General features: G+C 54.8%; 2 protein-coding genes across 2 annotated transcripts; both read right to left on the bottom strand.

Annotated features, from left to right (window-relative positions):
- Positions 1–2,055: 2,055 nt before the first annotated feature.
- Positions 2,056–8,012, bottom strand: REXO2 (RNA exonuclease 2). Its single transcript, XM_075723266.1, has 7 exons — positions 7,881–8,012; positions 7,722–7,805; positions 7,340–7,417; positions 5,125–5,236; positions 4,241–4,349; positions 3,867–3,920; positions 2,056–2,482 (listed from the first exon to the last, which is right to left on the bottom strand). Exons 1-7 carry the CDS (start codon positions 8,010–8,012, stop codon positions 2,353–2,355), a joined length of 699 nt encoding a protein of 232 aa, XP_075579381.1. The 3' UTR covers positions 2,056–2,352.
- Positions 8,013–8,568: 556 nt separating this feature from the next.
- RBM7 (RNA binding motif protein 7) lies at positions 8,569–12,303 on the bottom strand. Its single transcript, XM_075723279.1, has 5 exons — positions 12,208–12,303; positions 10,845–11,007; positions 10,146–10,248; positions 9,633–9,726; positions 8,569–9,237 (listed from the first exon to the last, which is right to left on the bottom strand). The coding sequence occupies exons 1-5, from the start codon at positions 12,301–12,303 to the stop codon at positions 8,815–8,817; spliced, it is 879 nt and encodes a 292-aa protein (XP_075579394.1). The 3' UTR covers positions 8,569–8,814.

Consider the following 12,303-nt stretch of genomic DNA (forward strand, 5'->3'; position numbering starts at 1 on the left):
GCCGCTTGCACAGTCTGAGCAGAAAAGCGTCAGGTTTTCGTTCTGTGTGGGAAGGTAAACGCGATAATCTTTCCCCCTCGCGCTATTTCGGCGGCAGCGCGGCAGCGTGCGCCGTTGTACGAGGGCACGCTGCAGGAGGGAAACGGAGGTCTCCTCTGCAGCACGGCTCCCAAAAGCAGCGTGGGGCTACCAGCTTCTTTCTGTCCACCGTGCCTTTAGCTAAAACCTGCTCTGTTTACGAGGTGCAGGGTATTTTTTTTTTAAGGCTGGACCCGTGAGCTGACCCCGGGCTTTGCAAGACTGGCTTGCTTATTGTTGCTCGTTATGATTCCTCAATTAGAATTTAGCTGGCAGCTCTGGTGATGTGAAAAGCTGCCCTGATATTGGTAGCGGGAGCAAAAGCCTGTTCGTGTCCCACCAGGGATGGGTCGCAAATGATGACGATGCAGCACCTCCGGTGCCGCTCAACATACGTGTAGCCGTGTCTGTAGGAACGCGTGTAGTAATATGTGACAAACCTTCTAAGCGCAAATCTTTGATGTTTTAACGCCCCAGAAGCTGAGGGGCTAGCCGCATCTCTTTCATCGCCCGCTCTTTCCGTTTCCGATGAATTAATGTAGAACAGGTGACCTGGTTTGTAATGTGGCCAAGCGAAAGCGGCAGGATGCATTTATTTGGAAAGCTGGCTCTGCTGGCGTGCTCGCATCGTCCAGCGCTCGCACTGCTAAAACACCAAACATGCAAAAAAAAGGGTTCAGTGAGCGGGTAAATGCTCCTGTTAAATCGATGTGGCTCCTGGCGTGCTTCAAGGAAAGCTCGTACAGCGTTTAGAGGGCTTTTAGCCCATTTGCTCGCACTGCTCGGGAGCAATGGAAATATCAGACAGCAGAAATGGAATTGAAAAGGGGGAAATGAAATTTTGGTGTAGGGGGATTTGTCGAATATCGTTTGGCAATTAACAATAAAAAAGGACGTCTAGCCACGTTTCGACCTTCCCTCTAACAGAGCTCGCAGAGGTGCTGCCGGTGCTTTCACCCAGGCAGGAGGAAAACCCCTCGCCGAAGGGCTGCAGCCTTTCCTCACCGGTCTGTCTCGCCCACCCATGCCCAGGGATTTTGTGCGGCGAGCACCCAGGCATCTCCCTCTACAGTGGCATCTGCTCCCGTCCCGCTGGGGTGCTGCTGAGACCCATTTTCTCAGAAGCAAAAGGAGAGAGTAGCCTCGCGAGGGCTCCCCGATTCCTCGCCCTGTGTTCAGCAGGCTTTTTCCCTTTCTAACCACAAGTCGCTGCTGTATTCACGCGATTAAAGATCGAGTATGCCTCTCGTGAACTGACAAGCTGGCAGGGGACGGCTTCAGCCGTCGCTGCGGTTCTGGGCCAGCACTTCAGACCCTTCCCCACCGATATTTTCATTAGCAAAGAGCTTCATGTTTGTAAAGCTCTGCAGTGCCTTCTCTTAGAAGCTGCCACGCCAAGGTAATTACTCGCGCAGCAAGCACCGGGGATGCGCAGACACAGAGCGATTCAATTACTCGTGTGGCTTTGTCCAGTCGTCGGTAGCACAGCTCGTTTTTTCCCTCTTGACGTTCGTGCCATCGGTTACTGGGATATCACAGCCATCCCTGCTCTATGCGCGTTTACCTGCTCTGCTACAGGGTTTGCACGTAGCTCTTCAACAGCGAGTTACGTCGCGGTTTCTGCTACTAAACAGACCATTTTAAGAACGCTTCCGTTGCATTCACGACCTGCAGCCGTCTTTGCAAGGTGAATTACAGCGCGTTAGCTGGAGGGAGAGAAAAGGCGGCTGTGCCGTGACACCAGCGCCTAGCACGCGGTAGGCCGTACTTACCCACGTGCAACTTTCAGCCCGTTTCTAAACGGAGGCGTTGCACGAAAGGACTTTGTTAAACGCCCGCGAATGCAGCAGGCGCACGTACCATCGCCGTGTAACAAAAATAAATTCCCAGGGTGTTTTCCTTCGCCAACCTACGAGGGACCGGCTCACCTCGCAGCCGACGGCAAGCAGGAAAGAAAGGCTGTATGAAAACACCATCATTGAGCAGAACGGTTTTTATTGTGTAGTGAAAGACTGCATCTAAAACCAGATGAAGAGGAGTATCAAACAGCGTGTTTTACCTAGTACGTACAAAGAAAGACGCTGCTGAGGCTCGAGTGTGTTGATTCGTTGCTCAAACAGAAAAGAAGCAGTAACTCAGGCTTCCATCTGCGTTTTAACAGCTGTTAAGAAACAAGGTAACTGAAGGGTGCAGCTTCTCAAGAGACTGGCAAACAGAAAAGAACCGGGAGACACATCTGGTACGTGCCACGGGATGGCACGGTAAGATGAGAAATCAGCTGGCGGTTTTATCGCTTTCTCCGTTCTCTATTAGCTTCCTCTTCTTTTCATCCGTTTTCCTCTTGAAGATGCTATCTCTGTAGAACTGAAGTTCTTTGATGCTTTCCCTGATGTCATCGAGCGCTCTGAAAGAGAATTAAGGAGGGTTTCAAAACGCCCGTGCGCACCTTCAGCCGCATCCGGATTCTGACGCTTCTGAAAAATTCCAGGCTGTAAGAAATCAAACTCTGATACGCACGGATCGCACGCCCCTCAGAAATAGAAACAACCCTCGCTAGTCTCGGGTACGGGGAAAGCAATAAAAGTCCACCGGCGCTGACGCGCCAGGGAGTAACGCACGGCTTACTAGTTTATGTCACCGTGGGACACGGAAGCTCCTGAAAACCAACAGGTTCTGCAGCTTCGACTATGAAAAGCAATTTGATCCCAGACAACAGAGAGGCGGGCTCTGGAGATCCGCTTCCAGCTCCCGCTTTGGCCAGTTTGGCCTGCTCAGGAGCAGTAATCGTACTGCGCGTTCCTGCTGCGCAGCGCGCCTGACCCGCGATTTCGATCGAGCCCTCTACGACAGTCGTCCCTTCTCGTTTTGTGCCAGAGGCTCCTCTCCTGCCTAGCAGGGCCACGTCAGAGCAGAGAGGCAAAGGTGCAGTGACCCCTCTCCACTGTCGTTTAGGACAGTCATAGCTCCAAGTACCAAATGGCACCTACAAAAAGTCCACCGCGGACGTTTCAACGCGCGGGCGTCTCGCGCTTTTTTCTGCGTTTACTCCGCGCAGATGAAAGAGCAAAACGGACGCGCTTACTGCGCATACGGTATACGCTATACATGGACTTATCAAAGCCTACGGACCCCACGGGACCCACCGTCTCCTCCGTTCGGAAGAACCAGAAAACGTAGCTTTCTAGAAACGTGCCTTAACGTTGCACAGGTTCTCTTCTTCCAAAACCTCGAGGCAACTGCAACTTTTAGGGAAGCCTTGGATGCTGGCAGGAGCATAACTCAAAATTAAACCCTTCCACAGAAAGGAGAACAAGCTCTCTGGCACGCTAGGAACTTGGGAGATAACCACAAACAGAACTCTCATCTCCCCATTTGCAGTCGTCCAATTTTAGCGTCTCTGTGAACAACCCTGCCCAAAACAAGGGCAGATAAAACCCACCGTTAAGCTACCGTTCTCACATCCTCTCTCACTGTGACACCTAAGAAGTGCCAGATGGACCTACGCCGCCAAACAAGCATCCTGGCTTGAAGGGTACACAGAGCAATTCAGAAGAGATAAGGGAACTTCTGATCCTCTGTATTTTAATAACCCGTTTCCCTACACTAACCAGGCTTCAGAGGGGAGAACACAAACGTGTGGCAGGGAGCAGAAGCACGCAGCCTCCACCGTCGCCTGCATTAGAAGCAGCGTGCCTGGAATTCAAAGGAAGCTCTGTATTCTGCTCGGGAAGAGCGTGGTTCCTGCGTGATGAGCCCTGCTCCTTTACAGACAAAAGCAGAAACCTCACCTGTGAGAAGCCGCCTTCTTTGGTGCGAACTCGTACTCTTCCGGATACCAGCGTCTGTAAGCAGAAAAAAAAGTGCCACTCAAGAAAGGAAACTGGGATTCAAAAAGAAGTCTGGTGGCTGCTGCGGGTTTGTTACAATTGGTGAAAGAATTCCGGTTTCACTGGCATCCCCAGAAGCCACGACCCTGGGAGCCAAGTGCTGCGAGCTCCAGAGCAGCCACTCACCGAGCACTTCACGGCTCGTTCCGTGCATCCGCCCCGAGCGGAACAGATGAGGAACGAGGTGGCTGCGGGCAGCCCTCTCCCAGCAGCCTAAGTTAAGAGGCTTCCCTAGATTACCCTTCATACAACTGCTTAATTTGGGGAACGGTTACCTGCACAGTTCTTTGACGGTGCTCACATCAACGATCCTGTAATGAAGGTGCCTCATGAACTGAGGCATGTATTTGTCAAGGAATTTCTTATCTGCGTGAACTGAGTTACCTACAAAGACACAAACGGAGATGTTTCTTCAAAGACGCGACAAAGCTACTACGAGCGACATCGAAATGAGAAGCAGGCTACGCGAGCTGGGGAAAAGATCATAGGGTATGAAAAGCTATTGGCAAGCAGCTCATTTATCCCATTTTCTAAAGATGCTTGTAAAGGTTTGTCGGGTTTTCGTTGCAGGATCACACGCGGTTTAAATACGTAATCCCTCTATTAAGTTCTTCGGTTACTGCTCCTACAATTCCCGTCACGCAGATAAGTATCAAAGTACTATGCACGCATTGGGTTTTCCGCCACGTGAAAGCGGGCCTTGGGATTAATTTTGCTTAGCACCAGGCCCAAGACCGTATGTGAACGTCCTGAACGCAGCTCCAGGTAGCGGGACATTCGGCAGGTTCATGTTTGGCGTTTGGTTCAATACACAGCAAGGAAAACATGCCGTCGGGTTTGCCGCACGGATTTTACGCTTGCAGATTGCCCTCGGCGGTTAAGCTGCCCCCCCCAATTATAACTGTACACAGAAACATTAATGCAAAAGAGAAGCGAAGTCTCCCGCAGTAATGACGTGCAAGATTTGCTTTAGGGAATCTGCAGAACGGGTGACGCCGTTACTGAACCTCTCCTTACTAAACAGGTTTTGATTCACGTGCTAGATCTCAGCACAGAAAACTAAAGCATCCCCGCCACGTGCATCAGCGGGCCTTTCGGCACCCAGCTGGGAGCTGCAGGAGGGATAATGTTGTCGTTATTAAGAAAGAATGTGCTTTACCTGCAAGGGGGCAGAGACCCGGGGGTGTCTGTTGTCGGACAAAGGACAGAAACTCGTACTCCGCTTGCTGCAGTGAAATTTTACTCTCCTTCACAGCCTTAGTAAGGCCAGACTGCAAAAAAAAGAGCCATCCGTCACAAATCAGGAAGACACTGCCATGAAAGACACTTCCAGAAGTGCTCAACGGCAAAAGGTCAGCCCTTCAGGCACTGTTTGTTCCCCAGCGTGCCCACGAGTGCCATCGGGACTCTGCGTTTCGGTACTCTGGGACGTCCCCTCGCCTTCATTCTCTCCGGGTATCTCCACAAGCAGGCCTGACTGACGTGCCAGGCGCCGCTCGGGAAGTAAAAATCAACACCAGTAAAGGCGATCGTAGAATAGTCCTAACAACGCTGGCATTCACGTGGTTTGGGTTTTTTTTTTCTCCCCCCGCCCTTTCCCGGTTGCTGTGCTTTCTAGGCGTTCGTCTCAAGTACCAAGACATTGTGCAAGCCTCATTTATACACCTTGTACGTACGTGATCCCAGAGAGCATCACATTCCTCTCTGTTTAAGGAGAGGCATCTCCTCCCCAGCACAGAGCAGTAGGTATAAACAAATAGAAATACTCCGGATCCCGGCTTATCAAGTGTTTATCAAGGTTTCTATAAATCAGGAAAGTTCCTTCTTCCTTTTTTTTAACAGTTAAATGTCAAATCTGCTCCAAGTGTTCTCAGTGATTTATTTCCATCTGGCTAGGCTATATATTTCCACGACTGTGCTGCAAAAATCTACTTGACAGATCCAAGTGGTGGTTAAAAAATTCATTATGTGGCTGCATTTTCATCTATATTCTAATTGCTTCTCTTTCCTTAGCCAATTAAAAATAAGTAGCTCCTCAGGAGCAGCGATAACGCGTGCTACTGTCTTCAATTCGCTCGTGAACCGAAGCCGAGCTTGAGTCCTCCACTGGAGAAGGGGAAAAGCACCCATCGTGGTAAATTAATATTAATTTTCCAAACTCTTGCTAATCCTTCCTGGGGAGAGTGAGATGCCGAAGGGGGGAAGGAGGGGAGGGGTTACGGGTGTCTTAAAACTTCAGCCCTTAATTGAAAACTAACTTGAATTTCAATTCGTAATCAGGGATTGGAAAATCCATATTCGCTTTCTTGCTGCCGGCAAGGAGGAAGCTTTCTTCGGTGGCTGAAAGAACTGAAAATAATCTCTCGCTGCAAAAGTTAAGCTTTCGGTGACAGAAGACACAAAAGCTTACAGCGCTGAGGGGACAGGCAAAACCAACATTCCAACGCTTGCAGTAAATAGGCCTGTTCATTCTGCTACTACCTACGTTTGTGGCGATAAATTTGCGTTTTGGCGGCTCTGGACTATTCTACACTGATTCTGCGCCTGCTCTTAGTCGGGGCTTCAAGCCACGTCCTCCCCTGCTCCGTTGGAATTATCCTTTGAATTATTTTATGCAACACGGAACGGGCTTCAGCGGGAGGAGGTGTCAGAGGAATCCACACAACCGGGCCTACAGCCGGGGCTCCTGCAGAGGCAGGCCACGGCCGCCAGCTCAGCGAGCAGACCGGGGAGCCGGACCCGGCTTCTTAACCTGACGCCGAGAGGCACGAGGCTGAGCCGCCGCCTCTGACGACAGGAACCGCGTCTGAGCGACAGATCCTGTTCCCAGGCCCGCCGCCGCCGGTCTCGCCCTGCCTGCAGCTCTCCCGGGAGCTTTCGCTCCGGCCGTCTCAGGGGACCGCTCGCTAGCTGTTGGCTTTTGCCGATGCTTCTGGCTCTCAGGTTTGAATAGCGCCGGGAGCTGCCTTCTAACTTATCAAAAACCAGGCTAGAAAGCGCAGGCCGCTTCAGGGCAATCCTGCGGCTGAGCTGCGGGATGAAGGCTAAAGATCCAGGAATGCGATTCGCAGCTGTGCCACGGGTGACTCGTGAGACCTCGGGCAAAACGTTCCGCATCAGCTCCTCGGTACAGAATAAGGACGACGCTTAACCATCTCCCATTCTGCATCATCTCCTCTGTTTGACTGCAAACTGCTCAGCAGAGGAGTGGTCCCTTTCTGGGTGACTGTACTGCAGCTAATAATGCTGAATTATACCTTGTGCTTGTCGTAATGCCGAATTATACCTTGTGCTTGTCGTAATGCCAAATTATACCTTGTGCTTGTTGCTGCAAAGAAAGAGAAAGCGTAGCGTGACTGCTCGAGGAGCGTTACCTTCCCGTGATGTTCCTTGCACCACTCGGACATGCTATCCAGCAGCTCGTCGGGCTGGTTAATGATCAGGTTAGGGCCCTGTGGGGGAGAGAAAGGCAGGCAATCGCAGAAGGTTCAGCATCGTGCCGTCATTCCCACGCTTTCGGCCTCGCGAGGTAAGCCCGCGATCCGAGGGGGTCGGAGGAGTCGCGAGGTAACGTCGGCGTCCCCACGCTCTCGCCCGGGCCCTCGGCGCCCGTTTCGGAGCAGCAGGTGCCGACAGCCCCCGAGCAGGGGCCACCCCGGAGCGGCGAGGGCCGGTGGCCCGGGGGTTGTTTCTCCCCGGTGCTCTTGGAAGGGGAAGGGGAGCGCCGGGAGCGCCGGCCCGGCGGCTGCTCCTCACCTCGGCCAGGACGTTGAGGTCGGAGTCGGTGATGAGGCAGGCCATCTCCAGGATCTGGTCCTTCTCCACGTCCAGGCCCGTCATCTGCCAGAGAGCGGAGCGGCACCGTCAGCGCGGCCGCGGCCCCCGCCCCGCCGCCCGCCGCCCGCCTCCCCTCACCTCCAGATCCACCCAGACCATCCGCTGGCCCATGCCGCCGCCGGCCATGGCCGCCGCCCGCCGCCGGCCCCGCCACCGCCGCCCGCCGCAGCTCCGCAGGCGAGCCAGGCCAGCGCGGCTGCCGCCCAGCATCGCCGCCGGGCCGCAAAGCGCCGCCGCCGGACTACAACTCCCGGCAGCCCCCGCGGCGCCGCCCCCCCGGCGGGCGCAGGCGGCGGGCGCGGGGGGGTGCTGGGAGATGTAGTGCCGGGGCGCGAGTACGCTGGGAGCTGTAGTCCCGGCGCCGCGGGGGCTGCTGGGAGCTGTAGTCCCGCGGCGGGAGACCGGGAATTTGGCTCTGCCGAGCCCGGATAAACCGGGAGAGATCCAGCGGGATGCTCCGGTCCCCGGGCGGCTCCACTTACGCACAACCAGCTTTCCTCCCACCGGTTTAAACGAGCGCAGTTGACCCGCGGGTTTTTAATTTTTTTTTTTTTTCCTTTATCCAGGGAGACTTTTAACGCTCTTCTCCGAGACGAGCCGTATCCAAGCATTCCGTATCAAAAAGACGCTGCGTGTGAAACGCTCAGGGTGCCAGAACGCACCCGTCCCGCCTCGCTTATAACGGCTGCACCTCCGCGTCCGACGCAGGTGGCCCCCTCCACCCCGCCATGAAAACACAAAGGGCTGCCACCCCGCAACGCAAGCAAACAGCGATGATTTCTCTGAAACTGTGGTGCGTCGCCTGGTTTTTTTCCTCCCCTCTCCCTGCGAAAAGCCCCGAGATTAAGGCATAGAAAACTGAGAGGCTAGTTCTGGAGGACTATGCTACTAGTGGTTTTACAAACATTAAAAGGTAACGTTGGTGGGTTGTTTTTTTTTTTTTTACATATACTCGGTAAGAAACGGATCGAGCTTTTGTTGCCGGTGAGTTCTTTAAAGCCCAGAGCAGGCGTTAATGCCGCGACGGGTGCCACTTGGCCTCTCTGTAGCTCTCCCTCCGGTAGTCGTAGTCGTGGCTCCAGCCGTCCCGGTGCCGGTCCTCGTAGGCTGGTTCCTCCCTGCCCGCCCTGTAGTGATGCTCGGCGCCGGCGTCGTGCCCCCTCTCGTCAAAGCCGTACTCCTCCCTCTTGCCCCTGCAGAAGTCGGGCCCCCGCTCCCCAAAACGCTGCTCGCGGCCGAAGTGCCTGCTGTCCGGGTGGTAGGGGTGGGCGCTCAGCCGGCCCTTGCGCAGCGCCGGCACCTCCGGGCGCCGCAGCATTTGGGAGGCCGGCGAGGGGTGGAAGGCGTGAGGAGCCGGCTGGTAGCCGGGCAGGGCGAAGCCGGGCTGCTCGTACTTCCCCCCAAACTGGGGCTGCTGCCACATGGCGCCGTGCATCTGGAAAGAGAAGAGGAAAAGGAAAAGGCTCAGTGGATTCGCCGCGCTCACTCCCCGGCAGAGCGCTCGAACACAGGGGCCTGAGAAATGCTAACTCCCAGCCACGCGTTAACCACGCTGTAAACGCAGAGGAAAAGCGGAAGTTTTTGATTCATAAATGAGACAAAGCGTGAACTTATGCAATAGCTACTACCGCTTGCTTCGTCTCTAGCTAAACTAAAGCTCAAATCCCTCCCCGACATTAACCACCGCGGCAGTAGGCGTGCATTCCTGCACCCTCTCACAATCGTCGCAGGAAACAAGCACTCGGAATTAGAGACAACTCCATCATGTGCTGTCCGTCAGCCGTGGGCGACTGCAGGCTCGGACGCTATCAGCGCAAGCGAACAGCATACCACCGCTTGTCTCTGAAGGTTTTCAGCAGATGGCAGAGACCTCTGCACCGACGAGAATCCCGCCGCTACCGTGCTGTCAGAACTCCTGTCATATCTGCCGGGAGGAAAAAAAAAATGAGGAATTTTAGCCTTAAACACGAGGCTACAGCCGTCCAAGGGGCGTTTGCGTCCTTGTCGCCTTAGAAACAAAACAGCCCTCTGAGCATCAGCCTGAACTCGCTACCGTGGGCAGAAACGGGCGCGGATGCGCTTGCCCTGTGCGTTCGGCACTGCTCTCCCCACCTCACCGGATCTTTTCCGTGCCGGTGCGAAAACACAACGCTGTTTTTAACACGTTAAGATTTCAGGCACCCAGAACACAGGGCGCTATGAACGCAAGCGCTCACTCCGCAGGGAAGAAAGGCCAGATCGCGCTCAGAAAGACAGGCGGGAATACAGCAAACCATGCAAACGCCGCTTTCCACTTGAAACTACCCGCACGGCACCCACGGCGCGTGCCGGCAGGACGCGTACCTGCTGCAGCTTGACGCCGGATGCGGCGCGCCGGATGGGCTGGCGTTGGCAGCTCCATGCGGGGAACAAGACGGGTTGCCATCCTGAGATGCGTGACTGCTCCCTGAAGAGAAACAAACGTTTCATGACACCGACAAACACAAGTTAGAGGAAAGCCAAGTATGAAGCGAACTTGCAAGGCGCTAACGGTTTCCACTTGCTTAATTAGCTCTTGGGTTTTGCCAGTGACCCGCAAAAGCACACGATCCAGGCTCCAAAATTAAGACACTGCAACTGTCTTAATACCCACTGGCAAAGATGCGATTGGGCAGTGGTATTCCGGCCAGCGTGCCTCATTTAACAAACATGGGGTGCAACTTTTACCACTCGTGTGATAATTTAGAACAGCTTTCAAGGGCACAGAACAAATAATCCAAAAACCACCTCACCAAAACCAAACAGAAGACTGAGCTCCAGGATTACGCTTGGCCATAACTGACAGAAAGGTCCCCTGCTAAGGTACAGGGACAAAAGCAGACACCTGCTCGACGCCCTCGTCCTACGGAATCAGCAGCCCTTAGGCGAGCGACCATTTGGCGAGCAGCGCGTGCGATGGAACCGGTTAAATATAAATCTGTCAGAGGTTGGGAGGGGGAAGCTGACGGCAGTTCTGCTTTCTCTCTAGTAACCGGGTTATTTAACGTTTCTTTTTGCAGGTACCTGATCGGAACTGAATTTTGATGGGCCTTCCATAGAGTTTGATCCCGTTAAGCAGGCTCAAACCGTACGGGACGGATTCTTCATGTTTGAAATTCACAAACGCAAACTGCTTGGGCCTGCCGTCTCGATCCTTGGGGATTTTAACCTTAATTACTGGACCTGCCTGCGAATCAAGAAACAGAAGGCGTTAAATAAAAGCAGAGCGGGGTTTTAAGTCTGCTGAAAACAAATAAAAAAAAAAATAAAAAGGGGCGCAGGGGGGATATAAACCTAAACCAACCAAGGACGCAGAGAAAGCTCGCAAGCGTTCTGCCACTACGCATGGGGATGTTCAGGCGGTGTTTTGGGGGCAGGAGCACCCCAGGGTGCAGGGAGGTCAGGGGGTAAGGGGGGGATATTGCCAGTTTGGGGGGGGATTGCAGGTTTTTTTGGGGGGTTATTGCCAGTTTTGGGGGGTTATTGTCAGTTTGCAGGGGGGTGACAACCAGTTTAGAGGGGGGCATTGCTGTTTTGGGCAGGGTGGTGCCAGTCTGGGGGGGGTACTGCCAGGTTTGGGGGGGTACTGCCAGGTTTGGGGGTGGTATTGCCAGTTTTTTGGGGGGTATTGCAGTTTTGGGGGGGGCACCGTCAGTTTGCAGGGGGATGGCCACCAGTTTAGGGGGGAGTATTGCCATTTTGGGCAGGGTGGTGCCAGTTTGGGGGGTACTGCAGTTTTGGGGGGGTATTGCCAGGTTTGGGGGTGGTATTGCGAGTTTTTGGGGGGTATTGCAGTTTTGGGGGGGGTACTGTCAGTTTGCAGGGGGGTAGCCACCAGTTTGGGGGGGGTATTGCCGTTTTGGGCAGGGTGGTGCCAGTTTGGGGGGTACTGCAGTTTTGGGGGGGTATTGCCAGGTTTGGGGGGCATATTGCAGTTTTGGGGGGGGTATTGTCAGTTTGCAGAGGGGTGGCCACCAGTTTGGGGGGGGGTATTGCCGTTTTGGGCAGGGTGGTGCCAGTTTGGGGGGTACTGCAGTTTGGGGGGGGTATTGCCAGGTTTGGGGGGCGTATTGTCAGTTTGTGTGGGGGTGGCCGGCAGTTTGGGGGTGGTATTGCCAGGTTTTGGGGAGGGTATCGCCAGTTTTGGGGGGGGACGTGGGGTGTACGCAGGGCCGGTGGGGTGGCCGGGGGGGTTACACGGCGCGGAGCGGTTGGCGCGGGCTGTCTCTGGGGCTGGACGCAGGGAGCACGGGGGGCGCGAAGAGGGGGCGCTGGGAAGCGTGTCCCCCGGCGGCCGCCGTACCCTCGGCCCGGCCCGCCCCGCCATGGCGGCCGCGGCCTGCCGGTACAAAGCGCGGGCGGGCGGGGCGGCGGCTGCGGCCGGTACCTGGTGGAACAGCTCGAAGATGAGCTCCTCGGTGACCTTGGGGTCCAGGTTCCCCACAAAAAGCGTCCGGTCCGCCTCGGCCGCCGCCGCCCCCAT

This window comes from Pelecanus crispus, chromosome 19 (genome assembly GCF_030463565.1).
Source record: "Pelecanus crispus isolate bPelCri1 chromosome 19, bPelCri1.pri, whole genome shotgun sequence".
In the NCBI taxonomy this organism is placed as follows: domain Eukaryota; kingdom Metazoa; phylum Chordata; class Aves; order Pelecaniformes; family Pelecanidae; genus Pelecanus; species Pelecanus crispus.

Bases quoted from the DNA above. Each gene is read 5' to 3' on its own strand.
- REXO2 (XM_075723266.1), bottom strand. From the start codon at position 8,012: ATGCTGGGCGGCAGCCGCGCTGGCCTGGCTCGCCTGCGGAGCTGCGGC. The intron at 7,418-7,721 runs GTGAGGAGCAGC...TCTCCCCCACAG, and splicing joins ACCTCAACGTCCTGGCCGAG to GGCCCTAACCTGATCATTAA. The intron at 4,350-5,124 runs GTAAAGCACATT...GTGTCTTTGTAG, and splicing joins GGGTCTCTGCCCCCTTGCAG to GTAACTCAGTTCACGCAGAT.
- RBM7 (XM_075723279.1), bottom strand. From the start codon at position 12,303: ATGGGGGCGGCGGCGGCCGAGGCGGACCGGACGCTTTTTGTGGGGAAC. The intron at 9,727-10,145 runs GTACGCGTCCTG...TCCTCCCGGCAG, and splicing joins CCGGCGTCAAGCTGCAGCAG to ATATGACAGGAGTTCTGACA. The intron at 9,238-9,632 runs GTATGCTGTTCG...TTCTCTTTCCAG, and splicing joins ACCTTCAGAGACAAGCGGTG to ATGCACGGCGCCATGTGGCA.